At 40.6% G+C, this 20,935-nt stretch overlaps 1 protein-coding gene across 1 annotated transcript in view; it reads right to left on the bottom strand.

Annotated features, from left to right (window-relative positions):
* The window catches only part of col5a2a (collagen, type V, alpha 2a), a 40,758-nt gene that overhangs the window by 10,087 nt on the left and 9,736 nt on the right, over window positions 1–20,935 (bottom strand). The window contains exons 2-28 of the mRNA XM_087830230.1: window positions 9,510–9,731; window positions 8,969–8,988; window positions 8,836–8,868; window positions 8,707–8,739; window positions 8,380–8,433; window positions 7,406–7,498; window positions 7,242–7,313; window positions 4,499–4,543; window positions 4,355–4,408; window positions 4,147–4,200; window positions 3,625–3,678; window positions 3,479–3,532; window positions 3,232–3,285; window positions 3,094–3,138; window positions 2,752–2,805; window positions 2,602–2,646; window positions 2,217–2,270; window positions 2,015–2,113; window positions 1,878–1,922; window positions 1,694–1,792; window positions 1,513–1,566; window positions 1,307–1,414; window positions 1,054–1,107; window positions 820–918; window positions 661–714; window positions 459–557; window positions 309–362 (exon numbers count right to left, since the gene is read on the bottom strand). Of these exons, the coding sequence (XP_087686356.1) occupies window positions 309–362; window positions 459–557; window positions 661–714; window positions 820–918; window positions 1,054–1,107; window positions 1,307–1,414; window positions 1,513–1,566; window positions 1,694–1,792; window positions 1,878–1,922; window positions 2,015–2,113; window positions 2,217–2,270; window positions 2,602–2,646; window positions 2,752–2,805; window positions 3,094–3,138; window positions 3,232–3,285; window positions 3,479–3,532; window positions 3,625–3,678; window positions 4,147–4,200; window positions 4,355–4,408; window positions 4,499–4,543; window positions 7,242–7,313; window positions 7,406–7,498; window positions 8,380–8,433; window positions 8,707–8,739; window positions 8,836–8,868; window positions 8,969–8,988; window positions 9,510–9,731 (1,805 nt within the window). The remainder of the gene's footprint in view (window positions 1–308; window positions 363–458; window positions 558–660; window positions 715–819; window positions 919–1,053; window positions 1,108–1,306; window positions 1,415–1,512; window positions 1,567–1,693; window positions 1,793–1,877; window positions 1,923–2,014; window positions 2,114–2,216; window positions 2,271–2,601; window positions 2,647–2,751; window positions 2,806–3,093; window positions 3,139–3,231; window positions 3,286–3,478; window positions 3,533–3,624; window positions 3,679–4,146; window positions 4,201–4,354; window positions 4,409–4,498; window positions 4,544–7,241; window positions 7,314–7,405; window positions 7,499–8,379; window positions 8,434–8,706; window positions 8,740–8,835; window positions 8,869–8,968; window positions 8,989–9,509; window positions 9,732–20,935) is intronic.

The following is a 20,935-nucleotide window of genomic DNA, read 5'->3' as shown; positions in this document are numbered from 1 at the left end:
CGTTCAGTTTAGGTTGATTGCATTAATAATGACTTCTGTGCTCATGTGCTAATAAATCCAAATATACATGTATTTTTTATCAATTCCTGAAAACAACAAAATTTTTAACTGTTTATCATTAATCCTGACATATCATCCTGCTACTCACTGAAAGTTATTTGGGGGTCCTTCCCTTTCTGCCATATAATCAAAAAGGTAAGTGTATAAGGCCCCAAGTACAACTTTTTGACTGTAATAAGTCTAAAACTAATCCTAGAGCACTTTTTGTCGCCGTACTTCAGCACTTGTGCGCTCAAAATAGTACTCACTCTTTGACCTGGCACTCCTGCAGATCCCTGTTCCCCCGTCTTTCCTGGGTCACCCTTTAAGAGTAAAATATATTGAATTAGAGACCGAACATGACGTTACTAGACTGACTTGACTATTAGGGCACAGCTTCAGAGACGCTGCAGCCTTACACTGAAGCCCTTGGGGCCTGGGACTCCCATGGTTCCTGCAGGCCCTCTGTTTCCAATGGGCCCTGTAGGACCGGGGCGACCATCTTCACCTGGGGCACCCTTGAAATGACACAAACCAACACTGGTTATTTATCATAATTTTAAAGAAAACTCCAGTACATGTGATTCAAACACATTAAAATATACAAATACTCAGAATTACCAGTGGTCCTGGTTTTCCCTCTGCACCTTGAACTCCGGGGGTCCCAGTAAGACCCTGTGGAAAAAGTTTTAAAACATAAGGATAGGAAGCTAGAGCAATAAAGAGAAACTTTCGGAAATACTGTAGCTCAAAAGGGAAAATGCCAAGTTCTTGTGTTACCCTTGCACCTGGTAGACCAGGTTCTCCTGTGCGCCCTAGGTCTCCTAGAGAACCTTTCGGTCCCGGTGGGCCTGATATTCCACGATCTCCTTGAGCACCCTTTTGACAAAACAAAATTGCTGATTAAAGCAAGTAAACAAGCGGTAAACAAAAGGTTAACCTGTAAATAAATTGTTCAGAGCACAAATGTAATCATTATGTATATATAGCATGATTTATGGTAACTAACTGTACCTTCGGTCCCGGCAGCCCATCTGCACCAGGGAATCCTCTGTTTCCAGGAGATCCCTGAAAGAGAAGTGATGATTGAATATGTGCATATTAAACCACATCAGTAAAGTGAAGAATCCCAGAAACTATAATTGAATGTGCCTTTAATTCTGACTTCCTGAACTGCAAAGTTGTGTGAACAAATTACTGAGCTGACTCCTGCCCTGGAACTACGTGAAAGGTGAGTGTTAGAGTAGGAAGCAGAATCCAGGCTTACTCTTTCACCGACAGGACCAGGAGGCCCAAGAGAGCCGGGATCTCCACGTAGTCCTCGCTTTCCTTCCTCACCTTGAGGTCCGATCACTCCCTGGGAACCAGGCGGACCCTAGGAAATCAACACATGGAACAAGAAGACTGAATAAGAGGCAAGTCTGGATTTATAATGCGATCTGCATCAGTTTGACTATTTGATCTGAATCTTACCGGTTCCCCTTTAGGTCCAGCTTCTCCTTTAAATCCCCCAACACCAACATCTCCCTTTGACACAGAAATGCAAAAATGTGAGTCTCCTTCACATAAAGCGATAGCTTACTGTTCATTAAGCATTTACAAAATCTCTGGCAGTTAAAAGCAAGAATTCAGTTCAAACTCTGAGGCCTTTTACCAGTTGTCCTTTGATACCAGGTTGACCAGTGCTTCCCTGAGGTCCTGGTGGGCCACGGGGCCCAAGATGGCCGCCTGAACCTTGTGGACCAACAGTACCCTGTAAGAAATTAAAACGTGTTTCTTTTTGTGACTTCACTTAGTCTTAATAATAACATGCCTGGAGTAAATAAGCGTTAACTTACAACTGGTCCTTTGGAACCTGGGCCTCCATCTGTTCCCATGGGCCCCTGTGAACATAGAAACTCTCTAATTAGAAAATTAAATCAATGCGCAAAAGTGAAAGTGTGGCGTGTAAGTATGGACAAAATAAGAAATTAACCCCGATGCCAATGGGGCCAGGTCTCCCCTGATGACCGGTCTCCCCTCTCTGTCCTTGTCCCCCCTCTGGACCTCGGACACCTGTGGGGCCAGGCTGTCCCTGTGGAAAACAAAAGCCAAGAACAATTAATATAAACAATAAAAGTGATATGTTTGGCTTTGAAAGCATAAAAAAGCAAATAGCTATGTTCTTTGTTACTTACCTTCATACCTGGGGCCCCTGGATATCCAGGCGATCCACTGAGACCCAAGGGGCCCTGTTAAGAAAGAGTATTGACAGTAGGATGTTACTGTAACTTCATCACATCTAAAAATATGCAAACATAAAGGTTGCTGACATACAACAGGGCACAGCAACCATGCAAGTATCACTACTTTTCTATCTGTGTGTCCGTTATTGCTCATGTTCACATATGTTTATTTGGAGTAACACATAAACATATGTTTAAAATAAGACTGATGATTGCAACCCAAATATATTTTCCTCAGTTTAACCTAAGTATCTAATTTGGATTTCCAAAAAGTCATGATAGTCTTTTTGGTGCACAGTAAACTCTCAAAAGTAAAACACAGCATATTGTGACTTACCATCGGACCAGATTTCCCGATATTACCAGGAGGACCACGCTTACCCTGCAAGGTAAACATCAGTTTGGTTCAAAAGTCATAGAGTAGGCCTATCTATCTATCTATACACACACATATATACACACAAAAAGATGGTGTCATCGTCCTTACCGCTATACCACCTGGTCCAGGGCGTCCTCTCTCGCCCGGCATCCCTGAAGGACCCTGTTATCCACAGAGAGTGATAAATTACACCTACTTTTTATTTATGCAAAGGTTTAAGGTGAAAAGCTTTAGTTACAGGAAAGTGAATACATGTTTAGTTGATTCAAAATGAGAGCAGAATCCAAAAGCAGCCGACACTGAAGTCCACGCCTGCTCAAAAGAATAATAAACTGCATCATCTGCACGGGGCTGCTCCAGGCAATTTGTTACTGTCACTTGGTTTCTGAGCATTTACTGGCTCTGTGGAGACTGTAAAAACAAGCAACAGAAACTTTAAGAATAGCTTACCATAGGTCCAGGTGCTCCCATTGGACCGCTGGGCCCTGTGGCGCCCTGCAAAAAGACACAAAACAAAGTGTTTAATGGGAACCATCTAATCCACCAGGGGCACAAACTGACAGACCGTCGATTTGACATCAGTTATACCTTGGATCCAACAGCTCCAGTTTCACCTTTTGGTCCAAGAGGTCCACTGTGGCCCTGTTAATAAGATAGAAAAAGACATGCTGTTTTATGTTGTGTATGCAGAGCTGGGCTAAGCACACTGACTTTACTCTTTAGGAAACATGGAGAGAGTGAATGACAGAAGAGTTTAAAGCAAAGTGAAGTCAATTCACTTCATCATCATACCACTGGTACTTGTTTTAAAGTGCTTCTAACAAGGATTACTCACTCTGTGACCCTTCAGGCCTGGAGGCCCAGGTGTTCCAGGAAATCCTCTAGGCCCCTAAAACCACAGTAGAACTTTGTTAGTTTTTTCTAATAATAATAATAATTTTAAAAAGCACAGGATTTATTTTTTATTAATTTAAAGCTTACTGCTGATCCAGGGAATCCAACTTCTCCACTATTTCCTGCTTTGCCTGATTCTCCCTGTGTGGGGAAATGACATTTTCACATTAGGCTGTAAAACGTCTTTCTATGTTACGTCTTTCTATGCTTCTAACGTGCTTGAGGTGTACCGTATAAGACCTATAAACATCTAAGGTGACAGATTTTATTTTGTAATTTATCAAAGCATGTATACCTTTACAGGGGAACCATATTATTCATTTCCAGCTCCACATTTTAATTTGTGCACTTTGCATGATTCAATTCCAAATGATCCTTATCAGTCTTCCTGCAGATTCTCAGTTCATTCTCTTTCATTGTCAGTTTATTTCCTTTCCTCTTTCTTTTAAGCCACCTTTTGTATAAATGGCGGCCACTCACCTTGCCCCCTTCTACTGAAATTATCAAAATTTGGATTTTCCGTAATAAAGTACAATAGTTTTTTGTTTTTTTTTAAATTCTCTAAAGTTTCACAAGTCGAAGCAGAAAAACATCTCAAAGCTAACTTACATCTTCGCCTGCCTTCCCCGGAGGGCCCTCAGGTCCTCTCTGGCCCGGTGAACCCTGACAAACACAGATTGCAAACACTCAGCGACAGCCCATCATTCTGACAGCAAAATTTTCTCTAATGAGCAGCTTACCAAAAACAAAAAATCAAATAACATTAAGTAAATGAAAATATAGGAACAGAGAAAATGCATGCTTGAAGTTAGAGTACCATATGTCCAGGATCACCAACATCTCCAGGAGATCCTTGTGGTCCAGCTTGACCCTTAAAATGAAGGATAAAACATTCAAAACAGGAAGAGCAACTAAATAATAAAATGCCACTCCAGTATTAATAAAAATGTTGCAAACTTACAGGTGATCCATTCGGCCCAGGAGGTCCTCTTGCTCCGTTCTCTCCCTGAAACAAAGACGACGTCAGATCAGTTAAATGTGTTTTATTCAAAAACGATTAAGTTAATATATCTATTTATGTTCGTCTTTTTTGTTGCAGCAGTTAAAAATCAAGTTAATTACTTCCATTCACAGAGATACTTATGACACCTATGTGATAGTAGACGCTCTGTAGGTGTGCACAGAAACAGTAGCTGTTTCTATAACGAGATCATGCTGCTGTAAAGATCTAAATATCCTTTACATATATATCCTGCTAACTCATCTAAATGACCAAATGCAAATTAGGAGACACAAGCACACACTCATTTTTATTTGTCATTATTTATTTAGGTATTTGCAACACTTAAGAAAATGAAAGTTAAACAAGACAAATATCTAACAGACATATTAAGTGTTAAGAAATACAATAAAAAATAACAAAGATATAAAATAATGAAATAGATTTGTGTTTCATTAACTGTTCAGGAAACACTAACATGTGTGAAATCTCATAAAGTTGTAATCTTTATGTTTAATTAGCATAATGTTTTGGGAAGTAGTACTTTATTTATTAACTTACATATGAATTAGGTAATAAAATGAGATAAAAGATTATAATTAGATAATAAATTATAACTTGTATCACAAAAAAGAACAGGGGCTCATCTCAAAACCATTTGAAATTACTGGGAGGCTTTCTAGTCAGGAGGTTTTACTCCTTCGGCCATCGATTCATACGTTTTCTAAAAATATCTGCAGTTATTAAAAAGCTTAGCTAAAAACAATATTTAGAAGAATGCCCAGTTCAATTTGCTCCACATATTTGGACTTTTTAAAAAAAATCTTTTTCACAGAGTGAAGGAGCAGACAGTCCACAGAGAGCATGCTCAAATGAGATTCCCGCCAACTGACTTCCTGTTTGGTCACACGCAGGCATGGGATGTTCCAGGAGGCTGGGATTTCTTCCCTGAGCCCTTCACTGAGGAAGCGAACAACAGACCTGGAGGTGTGGGGTTAGTAAGCAGAGCAGTGGAAGCGGGGAAAAGGGAGCGAGGTTGATAAGAGCAAGATTGTTTCTGAGTGTTTCTGAGACGGCAAAGCTTGTGGGCTGCTCCTGGGAGGGGGTGGTGAACACCTGCAGAGAGTGGGGCGAGAGAGTACTGGAAACAACCCGAGGCAGGGTGCATTACCGGATTTTAAACATTCAGGATCAGGAGACACAGAAGCAGCGGAGGCGCCTGCACAGGAGGAGGAAACAGGAGGTGCTGCTGGTGAGGAAGAGAGAACACCAGGATGCACTGTGGGAAAACGGGGGGGGCGCAACATGCTGCTGACATGAAGACTCAGAGAGGACCAGCTCCAGTTCTCACCATGTTTCATCATCATCATCATCATCAATGTTTAACATGTTTAATCAGCTGCTGACTAGTCAACTGCACTCGAAATGTGAAGTAAATCAAAGCTCCACCAGAGCAGACAGGTCTACTTAGTGTTGCATTTGTTGAAGCCAGTCTGGAGGTAAGCGTACGTGAAGATCAAAGTGCGCTTCTGTTTGTGTTTGAGCTGTTAATAAATGGATTGCTTCTTATGGAATGTTTTTCTACTCAAAGCACTTTATACAACATGCCTCATTCAGGCATTGATACAAGCGCTTCTTTTCCATGTGCTTCACACACAGTCATACTGCAACGAACGCAGAGCAACTTGGGGTTCAGTATCTTGCTGTTATGGTTGGTCTCATGACTTTATTCTCTCTGCCAATAAGACAGAATCCATAGTGGACGTTATGGAAGTGAATGGCATCCCTACTGCTTCTCTTGATGTCGTTGCTGCAGAAGGAAACTGACCCCAATGCATCACCATAAATTAGCCCTAATCCACAAGTAAGTAACAGTAGCATTAGCTTGTTGTCTTCTCCTATTATTGGGATCAAAGTGGAACATTACAGCAAAACGACAAACTTACATGGGACGAACTTTAAATGATACAAAGACGATACGTGAACTCTGACCTTTCAGTATTGGCGTAAATGCAACGGTGAACAGTCAAAGTGCTTAATAAAATATGCACCATATGCATGTCTGGAAACGCTGAATAAAGTGACTAATGATCACATTTTTGCTATAAGAAGGTTTATTTAATTAAACCTGTTTATGACTTTGAAGAGGCACTATTTCATAATTCAATGACAAAGTTTTACTGCACACACATGCATCTGTACATATCTTAATTCCTGCAGGTCACATTGTTTGGACAGGCTGCAAACCCAAAGTGAAAAGAAATTTCAAAAGTGGCTCTCTTCATTTTTCTTTTAGAAACTGCCAAAGACTGGACAAGAGGGAGATACAGAGTGAGACAGAAAAGACGAAGGAACTCCCAGAAGATGTGGAACTGCAAAGTAATAGAGTTAATGAAGATATAACACCATTATTTAATTATATTTTATCCATAATTAGCAAAACATAGGAGCTTTATTGTAGCTTGGAGCTTTATTTAATGAAGTACTAGACGTATTAGGGAAACTCCAAGAAATGAGAACACCTGTTCTAGACTGGTGCCAAAGTTTTCTGCCAAAGCTTCAAGTGGGGAAAAAAAGTTATCCACTCAGGAACAAAGCTAATTTTTTGAGATAAATAGGTGCGTCAGTTTGGTGCTTTTCAGCTGAAGGATTTAATTAAACATCCAGTTAAGGTCGGTCCATATTAGTGCTGTCATGCTCTTACCCTGGAGCCACTCAACATGGCCATGGGTCCTGTTTTTGAGTCAGTCACTCCAGCCATCTGGGCTCCCAGGCCCTGCAGGTAAAACACTGCAGGTTAGCTTACCATGTAAGGCTTGACACAGATGCCTGCAGTTTAAACTCTAGTGTTTCTGTTTATTGGCTCACCCCTGGGTGTGATGGATGTCCTGGAGGTCCTGGTTCACCAGGCTGACCTGGTATGCCAGGCTCTCCGTCAAAGCCCTGAGGGCCCCGTATTCCCTGGAGAGTAAACGAGAGAGAGTTTAATTTACTGTTTAAAAAGTATTTTTAAAACTGCCCACACTGATTTACACACACATTGATTTATTCCTTTCAGCAGTGGGTTTCAGCTCTTATATGGATTTAATTGTAAAGATGGAAATGAAGATCAATCAATTAGTCAGTAAAGCCAGAAGGTGTTCTAGAACATGTCACTGACTTCAATAAGAACATAATAAAACAGATGTACCTAAACTTAATTTTCATTTGTTTATGAACTGCGAGCTGTAAAGCGTGTGCAACAGGAAAACCATTGGTTATGTATTAATAAATCACCAGCAAAATGCTGCCCTCAACTCTGCTGAATCTCCACCAAGCAGAGCACATTCATTCCTCATGCTGCCACGTCTTTGCTTGCTAAGCACATCATAGATCAAATTTCCACATTACATCACTTTTTGACCGTTAGTCACTTGTCCTTGAACCGAATGGGCTTTAAGCTGAGTGAGTTAGTGAGGATCCATTCTCATGACCCCAGTAATCAAAAAGCTCAAATGTCATGTGAATTATAGCGAAGGGGGTGTTTCAAACCAATAATACAGACATGACGTCCTTATTTATAGCTTGCATATGATGCAAGATGATAAATATTGTTAGTGTTGCCGTCGTCTAATGGAGAAAGACACAATAAAGTGATGGCGTTGTCTTGATTAAGGTAATAAATACTGCTGTGGTTTGTTATTTTGTGCAAACCCACGTGTTCTCTAAAAGTCCTGCCAGAAAATAACGAGAGGAAGGATGTGATGCTCTGACTGGTAACAGGAAAAGGTCAGATTTTCTATCTTCATGCTTTTTATATTCTGTTCTTAAGTTGTCTGTGAATGCTTGTTGATGTGACCTACAGGCCTTCCTTTGGGTCCGTGTGGTCCTCTTTCTCCTGGTGAGCCGGGAGGTCCCTGTCAGAATAGACAAGAAGAATCAATAAAAAAATCTGACCCTGACACTTGTGCAGTAACATCAAAACAACGAGCACGCTTGGCACGGCTTGAAATGCCACCGTGACCCAGCTGACTGGAGGGCTATCCTGCTGTGTAGACCTCCTTTTAAGGTGAAGTTATGAAGGATGCGGCTGTCCTCTCATGCCATCTAGTGTCAACTGTGGTGGATGAACATTAGAAATGTTCTTTTTGGTAAATCCTGCCGGTAAAGAAAGAAAAAAAGATGCTCACCATAGGTCCAGGGCGGCCTCTGATACCAGTCACCTGCAGGGAAACCATCAAACACATCAGTTTCATCCTGCTACGTTTTTTGGACTTAAAATTGTCAGTGAAGCAGGTTTAAATGTAGGAAACACTCACAACTGGAACATCTCCAGGTTCTCCCTTCTGACCCTGCGCAAACAATAAGAAGTGACAACAACTTTCAGACTCACACGACATGACAGTGGAAGTCAGAGCGAATATAAAGTCTAGGATCACAAAACTGGCCTACCTTGTAAATTCTACCCCCATCTATAGGAGGAAGCATAGAAAAATTGTAAGGAAGAAACATGTAAGGAATATGCAGACAAATCATCAGTGTAACAACTCAGTAGGCAGCATATACTGAAACAGCTCCAAAGAAATTCATTAATCATTATGGGATAAACACGCAGGTCAGTCAAAAGCAAAATAGTCGAGTAGCACAATTAATCGGTTGTCAGTCATTCTTAGTGTGAGGCTACTGATGTGCAGCAGGCTGCTGGCAGCAGTAATTCATCTCAGTAGATTATTTGGCAGCCTGTCAAAACTAAAAAACCCAAACAAGCTGCTGCTATAGCTTTTATTTCTGAAAGCTTTGAACTACATGGTAGGGAAGGTTTATTTAATCGATGCTGTTTAATTTCTTGCCCCCTCTTTGGGATTAAATTTGTGTTAAAGCGTGATAAAGACCTGAGAAGGCCTTTCTTTGAATCACGGTGTCTTCTACCAACCAGATTAAATAAAAAATTCTTCTTCAATTCCACAAACGCAGGCAAATGGTTCAGGCTCACCAAAACTCCCCGTCCCACCGCTGCTTGATGAGTCAGTCTGACACACGGGGCAGCACTCGCCATCTGGGATGTACATCTTCTCACAGTTACTCAGATCGTCACACTGGATTTCATCGCACAGGACCTGCCCGTTGTCGCAAACACAGATCCGGCATGGCTCTGGCTTCCAGATGTCCCTGTTTGTGTACACCTGGCCGTCTGCCGTGCAGTCCATGTCATCTCCTGGAAGGTGGAATTTGTGTCAGTTGAATACAAAACAAAACCACTGAAGAACAGCTCTTGTTTTATAGAGAGATTTCTGAATTGAAGATATCCTTTTTTAACAAAGCATTTTAATAATGAAGATTGCAGTGGGGAAAAAAAATCTTGGTTTTGAAACACCTAACCGTACGCTGTGGCCTATCCTGATATTCATTGCTCATGATGTCAGGATGGCTCAATGTGTACACAAAGTACTTCTAAATGTACAAACAAGGTTTCCACCATATTCTACACACACTGTAAGAGGGGGGAAAGGGTCTGGAAAACGTGATTCGCTGTCGGGGTAAAGTCTCCAGCAGTTAGACATGAGATCATTTCCTCCAGAAGCAGCGTCTCAGAAATTTGACTCTTTTTCAAAAGAGAAAAACCTGCAGCCACCTATGAGTTTCTCCCATGAAGCCAATTATTCACTTTAGTTCAGAGTTTGCTTTATGAGTTAACTGTTTATTCAATAATAATGCAGCATGCTGCCAGCTAAATACCAACTGCTATTCTTAAAAATCCCCCCAAATATTAATAAATAGTATAAAAGAGTTCTGGTCAGAAAAAAGAGAAAGAAATGTAGATGTGGTTTGTCTGGCTTCAACAGACATCTGGCACGTTCTGTAAACATGAGCCCAAGTCTTTCAGGTCTGCAGATGCTCTGAAACCTTTACCTGTTCCTGATATAAACAGCAGGTGGCAGCTCTGAGCTTTAGACAGCAGGTAAGTCAGGTTACCCGGCTGCAGGATGCAGGAAGTTGCAAAGAGGTGACTCAAATGCAAATCAGAGTTGCACTTCACGCATTCTTTCAGCTTTTCTGTAGTTCTCAATATACTTTGCACACATGTATTTGTCAGGACAGATGTACAGGAAGACTTAAATACGCCAATAAACTAAAGTAAAACTTGCTTATTAAGTGAAGTACACATTGAGATGCTCTTTAATGAACATCTCATGGTATTGACATGAAACAGTTTTATGATCTCTATATTTCTTATAGTCAGATCAGTATGAAAATCTGACACCTATGATGACATTTGAGGATCAAATAGAAAAAGATTGTTCCATTTATACCAACATTTGATTCTATGTGAAGTAACATTTTTCAGAGGTCATGTAGAGATGAATATCTGAAGGCAGTAAAAAATCACTATAGATTTTCAACTTGGTTAATAAAAAATGGTCAAAGAATTCAATAAAATGACAAATCAAGTAATTAAAAACAAAAACATATTTTCGGGAATTCCATTAATAATAGATCAGTCATGGCTATCAGTGCAGTCCAGCAGCCGAACCTTCTGTGACAAAATGAAGAGACCCTCAACATATCTGTGAGATATGTTGAGATTCTCCTTACAAGATCAACGCAAGTCAATGATAGCTTGAGAATATGAGTATTGCTTAACTCTTCAACAATCCACCATCAACATTGGGACCTTTGAAATTGGACTTGGAGTCTGTACAAATGCACCGTGTAATCAGACACTCTTAAGCTCATTACATCTAATCTCACAAGGATGGGAAGCAGTGATTTGGGTAATATCTCAGACAATGGTGTGGAATGACCCCCTTTATGCTGTACTACTGCTGCTGTTTTCTTTCCTACCAGCTGATATTACTTTAGTATATATTTTAATCACAAATGACTGCTGGAACTACATATATACAATATGAAAGCAGGTGCAGCTCTATGGCTGCGATCGTGGCTCAAGAGTTGGGAGTTTGCCTTGTAATTGGAAGGTTGCCGGTTTGAGCCCCGGCTTGGACAGTCTCGGTCGTTGTGTCCTTGGGCAAGACACTTCACCCGTTGCCTACTGGTGGTGGTCAGAGAGCCTGGTGGCGCCAGTGTCCGGCAGCCTCGCCTCTGTCAGTGCGCCCCAGGGTGGCTGTGGCTACAATGTACCTTGTCATCACCAGTGTATGAATGGGTGGATGACTGGATGCGTTTTGGGATTCTTAGGGACTAGAAAAGCGCTATACAAATACAGGCCATTTATGTTATGTGTTCTTGTGGTTCAAAAGAACAGCATTTTTAAAAATAAAAATATAAAATATCCCAGGGTTTTTTTGCAATAGCATCTTTACTTTATTTTACTGATCCTGTATTTTGGTATAATGTAATCCTCTCCTGTCTCTGTCAAGGCAACATTGGTTATGTATCGTAACTCTAGTCTTTGAGTTTATGAGCATAGTTAGGGCTATGATAAAACTGCAGTTTAACCATGCATGTTTCAACTAGCATCAAAGACTTCTTAAAAAATTATTAAATTACACAGTGTACAATATAATCAGTGAGTGGTGCTACTGTTTCTAAAATTAGTAGCATTGTAATCTACTTTCATCTGTATCCTTTAGAGAATTATTAAATTACTTTGTTTTCAAATCAGCCTTCAATTTTCCACAATTCTGATTATTAAAAAAACCTCCCTGTGGCCACACAATAAAATCTAATGGTAATGTTAGCAACATTAGCCAAGTAATGTGCTAACAGTTGGTTTGCTTTGCTGATGACTGAGATATTTTTAAAGCATTAGCAAAAGAATTAGCATTAGCATTGTTTCACTATCTGGGATTATTTAAATCCCAGATTTAGTAATGGAAGAAAGCTCTGAAGCCCCACTTTAAAGATGGCAACCCCCCCCCCCCCCCCAAAAAAAAACATAATTTGGGCACTTTGAACTTAATCTGGTATTTTTTCCATAGTTACATCAGTTACATTTAAAAAAGAGGCACACTCAGTCAGACATGATAGGCTAGTACAAATGACCTCGAGGTACAACAGCCATCACCCATAGATTGTTTCTCCTAACCAACTGTGCACACAGGGGATCAACACTCCAACTAGCAAACACATCCTGAAGGTATGTTTTCTCAGATGTCGCTGTTCAATCGACCACAAGGTATTTGACGTCACTAACAACACACATAGTGCAGAAATGAAATTTCCTGCCTCTCAGCAGCCAGTTATATCCCACACTGTGGTGGTGGTCTTCCAAAATGAGAAGCAGTACTTCACATGGAACAGTTTTCTTCATCTGCTTGGAACTATTTGAACAATGGATCTCAATATCTGGAATTAAAACTTTATGTTTATTTTTCAAATAAAACATTCTTGTATTCAGTTTCACAAGATCAAACTAGAAACTCTTTCTAACTGACTCAGTTTGACTTGAAGTCTCAAACAAGCTTCTGTTGAATTTCCATTCAGGTAAATGTTATCTCAAAGGTATTGCTGTAATTTGTGTGTACCGTCAGTGCATTTCAATACAGAGACATAAAACCAGGGATGTCTGGCAGAGCTGTTGGCCACAGAGCTGGGGAGCAATTTTTCCTGCGGAGGTTTGAGAGTTTTCAAACACTGCGTGTTGGGAGAATTTGAAATTTACTGGAAGAGAAGTGTGGTTTTTAGAGTGGTCTTTACTACCCCACCGCAAGCCCCGAGGAAGAGGGGGGAAGTCGGGGGGAGGGAGGGTCACTTTTTCCCCTCCTTTCAGCTAATTCGTTGCAGGTTCTGCACTTTTCCACAGACGCCACGGTTTGACTGTGACATCGGTGAAAAGGCATGCTCCCTTTCTACTTCTAGATCTGTACTTTCCACTAGTCAGCTAACAGGGCAGACGGTTTCCTCTCCTGGTTTAAAACATGGAGTCTGGATCTTTTCAACATGACTCACGTGTCTACTGCTGCTATCATTTAGTATCATTCACCAGACATCGCCCAGATAACCCGACATCCTTTCTCATAGGTCATGACGCGCACCAACCACCAGGAGAAAACCTGGGAAAGCTACTTTGTGATGTACTTGGCAGATGTGAGGAACGAAAAAAAGGGGATAGTTTATGGATTTTCCTTGGCTAATATGGAAGCACTCATAACACACTGCGTTTGGGGAGAAGCTATGGCAGCCAGAAATGGAGGGGTTAGAAAATGAACTTATGGAAATGATGAGTCATTTAAAAGTGGATCCTTGATCTCTTTTAGAAAAACAAAGATGAGTACAGAGCCTAAACTGACAGTCACAGCATCATCTAATTTCTAAAAGATATTTTCCAGTTGATGGTAAGCTTATAAAATCATACATTTTGTTCTGAACAAGCCCTTCTTTTCAGTCAGAGTAACTTGCCGTAGCTGACATGGTTTCTACCATGAGGACTGTAACTATGATTTCTCATCCAGATGCAGATGAGTTACAGCTGCTGAGGGGTGGCTCTGCTGCAGCTGTGCTTTCTTGCTCTAAAAACCCAGAGTGTCGAGGCCAAACATAAATCTTCCCGCTGTATATGGCCTTTAGCTCAACCTGCGACTTGTCCACTGATAAAGTTGTCCCGTAAAGTTGCTGTTCCACAAACACTGACTGAGGTATTTGCCATCCCAGCCCAGAGCTGGAGTCGTAATAGGTAAAAAAAAAAGAAAATGTTTTGGCTCTCGTGTCAACAGTGCTTTGCTGCAACGTGATTCGACACCCTGTGATTATACCTCAATCTACCTCCTTTTATTTCCTCTAGCATTTTAACACATCAGAAAAAGACATCCTGTCTGTTTAATATTCAGCAGTGTGCACGATTTACCGTATGATGCTGACGGGGCTTGAAAGCTGAAGAAACACTCTAGTTTGAACATGCTCTTCACCTCGGCTTTCACAAACAAAGCTCTGAATCTCGAGGGAGGGGTAGGAAGCTCGGGCCAGGAAAGTTAAAATGATTGCATGTCTAGGCTTTTCCATCAACAGGCCCCCGTCTCCACTGGCTCTTCCTTTTAAAGAGGCAACCGCAGCTATGAGCTGTTCCCTTCCTGTGTTCAGTCAGTGGACGATTGTGGTCCTGCTGAAGTACACATCACCCCCTCCTTGTCTTTATGTCTTGTGCTTCTGTTGCCTTGGACTGGATTCATCTCCATCTTATCTTACATATCCATGGCAGAGCTGGAAATTTGAATCTGCAATTTACTGAGTTTACATTGTGGCATTTTCTCAGTTTAATTAAGCTTGCTGCAGGGGTCGCTTCTATCAAACTGGTCGTGTGCCTTTGTGTCTTTGTGGCACATTATCATAATGAGATAATTATGCTGTACAATAGAAATCGTGCTCAAGAGTGAGAATTCTTTATAATTACAGGACTTCAAGCTGTTGAGGATGATAAAATGAAAGTTGCTAAACATCAGTGAGGTTTTTAGACTTTGATTCAGCAGCACAGTCTGAGGCTCTTGCTGAGGTCAGTGTCAAAGGTCAATTGAAGGGCAATCTTTTTCTGGCTCAGTATCAGAAGAATCCTTAACTTCTTTTGAAAAACAGTGCAATGCAGTGTCCTCACACTGACTCCAAACAGATTGCATTTCTTAATGAGCATTAGTGTTCTGGTCTGTCTTTGTTTTATACTGTGGCTCTAAGTATGATTATGTTCAGTTTACTCTGTGACCACATAGCTTCTTTTGTTTATTTTTGCTTTTCTGCATCAAAATATGTTGCAGATGTCTGATTGCACATGGCAACATTGTGCAGTACGTAACCTATCATTTAGACAAATTTATTCCAACACACTCGGGAATACAAGCATCAATGTTTAAACCATCAAACCGTGTGATCATCCTCAATGTCCCAAGTCTTAAATCTCACTGAGTGATGACTCTGAAACTGCCTGCATTGACTTCTGCTTTGAAATACAGACTATAATTTAAAGATAAAGCAAAAAATAAGAATGGGGACAGGTTTACTGGATGCATTCCGACAGGCCGTTCTTGCTATTAGGATGTGAAAATGCACAACAAAGTCTTGAAGTGACTCTTGACCTTGCCAGGTGTAGCTGTTTGATTTGAATAAAATCTTCCACTTAATCCTTGCACCCTGTCAAACATGTGGTTTTCATGTCCTCTTGGGATGCTTCCAGCTGCACACTGATCAAGCTAAACAAAATACACAAACACCTGCGGATGTACTTAAAATATTACAGAATAGTTATTATGGACAATAATGGACTTGTGATCAAATATATAAAACATTGAGGCATTTATTCTTGATGCTAATTATAATACGCTGCATAAAAACGAACTGTACCTAATGTTAGTTTAGGTCGGCCATGGTACATTAGCTGTTAAAAGCTGATCACACTGCCAGCCCACATGAACTGATGTCTTAGATGATAAAACTCATTTCTCAAATTTCACATAGGACTCAGCATTTCAGTTGCTTTAGTCTGCCCTCTGTTGCAGTTGCCTCTGCAAGCCATTTTGCAACCCACCACTAACCCAGCTACTCCTTTTCATCCTTGGACAGATTGTGGAATTATATTAACACACGCACGAATCCTCCAGATCAGCAAAATGCCAAAACTTCTGCTTTTATAGAGGTGCTCACACGCATCGTTGCTGATCACGATCATTTAAGTGCAAATATTTCACAGGACTGCATGGTAACCCTTTTCTTTGTCAGTGATAGTTTTTTTTTTCCTTTTCTGTCGTGGCGAGTCTTACTGTTGCTTCATGTTTGTACATGGAAGTCAGGAATGTGTGCCTTAGGCTTCCAGCATACGCAGAAGCCCAAGGCACACATTGTCATATGGAATAAGAATCGACTTTTGACTAAAGTGGTCCTCACAGAAATTACAATCAAGGGTATATGGAACTATTATCTGACTGCCACAAACACAGTTGTTTTTTTCACCAGATTTTTCAAATGTGTTAATATAAATAAATAGTTGTGGTTTGTCCTCCTAAGAGCAGGTATGCTGCAAAAGAAAAAGGATGATGTCAAACATTCCAGTTTACCAGAGCAGGCAGTTAACTTATACAAGGGGTCAGAGCACCCTGGTGTTTTACATCAACTGAACATACAGCCAGATGTGCTGGAATAAACTCTGGATTGTATACTCAAAAGGACTGAGAGGAAATTTCTTTCCAGCAGAGTTTGTTCACGATGTCTGATTAAAACACATGAATACAAAGAAAGCTAGTGTTTGAGGCTTTTGTGTTTGTGCAAACCAAATGTTAGCAAAGTGCAGTCTGGAATTTGGAAAACTACAAGATACTGTAGCTGTAACTCAAATGAAACGGTGCAGCATTTGTATCTGGCTTGTTTTCTTAATGCTCTTCTTCCATTCTTTAGTTCCTCTACAAGGTTTGGTTCAGATGCCGGAGCAACTTGTCTAATAAACCTCTGATTAAAAGGATTTAATGAAGCAGAGAGTGCTGGGTGAGCCTTTTTCTGGATGATTTAGCCTCGTCCTCCTCCTTGATGGATGACTGCTGTACTTGCCAACACTGATAAATTGGTAGCATAGCATGTGGATTATATTATGACACTATATTAAGGCACTTTTCTTTCTATATGCATTTAACTGAAAAGCAAATGACTGGACTGTTTAACCATTACGGTCTGATGTCTGGTAGAGTCACTTAGCCATTTGTTATCTGTGAGAATTCCTGAGGTTTTGTGATATTGTCATCAACTAAATAGACCAAAAGTACTGCCAGATGAAACCAGCAGGTCTGTGTAGGGCAAAGAGGAAACTATCTTTTCTCGCATGACACATTGTGAAGATCGGTTTTCATGGTCAAATATTCAACTACTGCTGCATTTGAAATGGGCTAGTGTCAACAACTTGAACTTCAGACATCTAGAGTGACTCCAAATGGCAACTTCTGCTGCTGTTCCCAAAATGACCACTCCAGGCTGGCTCCAAAAATGAGTTGATATCCAGACTCTCTTCTTTAAATGTACAACTTTAAAGAAGAAATTAACTTTAATTACCTCATGTAAATCATATTAAGGCTTAAAATTTTGCATGATAAAATGTGTGGCTGCTTTGATTGGGAGGTGTATGCAGACACAGGTGGTCAGTCACTGTCTGACCTGCATCAACTCAGCTTATTCAAGATTCTCATTCGTGTTTATGCTGTCATATTAGCCATAAATACTATGGATAATATGACCGTCCGAGAAGTCTGTCTGAATGTTTTTGTTTTTTAATTATTTGTTAGCACTAATTAGGACGTCTGTGTTTATACACCTACCCAGTCTGCTGATGCACCTTGCTAAGTAAATTAAGTAAAATCAGCTGACACCTCTAACCCCCCGAGGAAAAAAAAAACCCAACAACACAAAAAACAACCACAATGGTTTGTGACCTACTGCTTTAAAGCAGTAGGTCACAAACCATGTGACCTGGTCTGATGTCATCATCTTTTACCTACAGTCTATTATAGAGGTAAGAAGTCCAGAGAAAAACATGATGCTGCTGACTTTTTTTTATAGATTTCTTGATGTTTATTTCTCTGTTATTAAGATGATACCAATAAAAAACCTCATCTAGAAGGATCTCAGCTCACATCATTTTCACCCATCTGTTTGCATTTTCATGTGCAGACTGCGGTGCTCGCATAACATGCCTGTCTCCTCTCTCTCCCTCGTCTTTGCATCCTTTTCAAAATGCAAGAACACGGATAAATGTGGGCAGCACATAGTTAAGCTGGTCACATGCATAAAAGTCAGAAAACAGCAACAGTGATTTGCACAAAGTTGCATCTAGTGTACACAAAGCTGCTGGTATATGTGCAACATTTCAAGGGCATCTCATCTTGAAACACTTCCAATAATTCACATGTTGACTTGTAAATGCTAAAAGATGGACGGCACATGTCCAGCCACTATCATTCTTCAGGTGGGGAAGAGCTTTGAGGCTTTTCTTTTTTTCCCCTCTCTCTTTCTGCATTTGTGAGAAGCAGCAAGCCCGAAGGCAAGAGAGATTTATTGCGTCCACATTTTGTTTGACCTCTGCGCTACAGCAGTTTAAGGACGCTGCATCCTCTCCTCAAACCCCGCAGCTGCCGGAGGCTCCATTTTAAATCCCACTTCCCACCCTTCGCATTAGCCTGTGTTTTCTCATATCCCCCCTCAAGCTCTCCAATCTCCCTTTCTTTACCCTTATCCCTATCAAAGGACACACTACCTTTATGAACTTTCTGCCACGCTCCTGTTTTTTTGTCCTGCTTAGTTTTATTTTTAACACAAATTCCAAGCCATTTAGTGACTTTCCTCACAATCCCTTTTCACTTTAAAGTGAAAGTTTGAGGACTTTTAGATAAATACATGGAAGCGATTATGTTAGCAAATTTAAAAGCCGCAGCATTTTCTAAAGGCTTTCAGTGCAGTCATCATCTATTCAAAACATTGCTGGAGGAACCTTGTTTTAAAGTAATGTGACGTTATTGTATTAACAGAAATGCACTTTTACTAATGGTTTCCAGCCCTAAGAATCAGACAAACAGTCATTGTTATGGAAGATGTTTTTGTGGGGGGTTTTGGAAGCAGAGATCTGTATCTGCATCTGTAAGGAAAACACTGTCTGAGCCCACATTTAGGCCCAAAACCTCCTCAAAACATTTTGAGATAAAATTGATCCAACATTATTTCAGCATTATCTCCGAAATGGAAACCATGACTTTATTCATGTGAACTATTTCAGCTGTACGCCAAGTACTTCCTGGAGTCATCTGTTATTGAAATCACAGAGTTTGTTTCCAGTGATCGGCTCCTTGCAGGTATAAACTATATCCGTTGCTGCAGAGAGAAAGGGTAATTTTCTGGACCGCTGTTAGGATCGGACAGATAAGCGAGCACAGGGAGACGGGGGTCAGCACAAGGCCCCCCTTCCTGTTGTGACATCACTCAGGTTGAAAGCCCAGGGGCGACGCACAGAATTTATCACTTTCTCTTTATTGCCAAATGAAGCCCTTGAAGTTACTGCAGTTTACATTTTTGGAGGCACAGACAAAAAGGGGGTGATAAGGTCAAGGCAGGATTGGCCACATGGTTCTGTCTCCAGAAGGTTGTATCTATGAAATTGCTGGAGCCAGACTGTCTGGGTTTGGTTATGCAAATAAATGAATAACTGTAATTATTCAACAAGTAAATCAAAGCATTCTTGGAAGGATAACTGAAATCTGCACTGAGTTTCTATGAAGCCTTTTATACACTTTGATGGCAGAAGCTCCCTTTTAAATTGAGCCATTCATTTCTGTATATTGACTGTGATCTTGTTTTTTCCCTTTAAACATCTTAAAATATGTTTTTGAATCTCCGAAGTTCTGTCTTCTCCATTCATGTGAACCTTCTAGGTAGACTGCAATTGGTGTGGAGGGCATTGATGCTTTCACAGCCCTGGTAACTGTCAGTACTGGAAAAGCAGAAATCTGTGACAACAGATGATACTAAGACAAACACAGCATGAAAATCTGCAGAGCTTCTTGACAACATGGGTTGTCTCTGAAGCTGACAAGAAGGTTCTGTAAAGAATGGTGAAAATCTTCAGAGGGCATTTATATTGACAGACACATAATCAGGCTATTGGACATCATGAGAGGCCCCTCCCACTCAGACCATGAACCGTTTACCCCCTCTCCCTCAGGCAGAAGCCTGCGTAGCCTCAACGCCCGTACAACAAGGCTGAGTGGCCTCAGTGCCATGAGTTTTCATCTGCACTTTATCAGTTCATGTATGTGTTTTTGTTACTATATGATTTTTAAGTTATTATTAAGTGTTATTCTGTTTTATTCTACTTATTATTTTAATACTGGTCTGGAAAACACGTTTTGGTTTTCTTTCATATTTTTAACGTGTTGAATGTCCGTAAATCTGTTTATCCATCAGCTATCACTGAGAGGCAGGACTGTGGCTGAGCTTGACCCTTGGGGCATCCCTGAAAGTGTCTCTGCTGCAGATATATATTCCTGTAATATGCACATGCTCCTTCTTTGTACTCCTTCACTTTTACTTGGGATTTTGCCACATCTGTTCATTTCCTGTGATGTTTTGGTCACATTGTGGTGCTGGCTCCTTTTGCCCAGCGGCCATCCCATGAGTACAAAACACCAGTTTAACTGTGGCTAATGTTAAAGTCAAGGCCGATTTTTATTATTTGCTTTTTGACTGAATTAAATGTGCATAGTTGCACAATGCATAATTTGCATTATCAAATCTGCTCAATGAAGAGGGTATAGTTTTGTAGTTGAAGGTTAAACAAGTAACCCAAGCTAAAGCTGATTTTACATACATTTAAAACATGTTTGATTAAACTATATTCAACTGCGCAGTTACTGAGAGTGAATCCAAACCTCTCAACCAATCAGAACCTCTAATACTTGCTAATACGGCCTTGGGTTCAGTTCTGGCATACACGTGTCTTGCCAAAAG

The sequence above is a fragment of the Neolamprologus brichardi genome, chromosome 16 (genome assembly GCF_056152115.1).
Source record: "Neolamprologus brichardi isolate AB-2024 chromosome 16, ASM5615211v1, whole genome shotgun sequence".
In the NCBI taxonomy this organism is placed as follows: domain Eukaryota; kingdom Metazoa; phylum Chordata; class Actinopteri; order Cichliformes; family Cichlidae; genus Neolamprologus; species Neolamprologus brichardi.
This window is presented reverse-complemented; position numbering and strand designations above follow the sequence as displayed.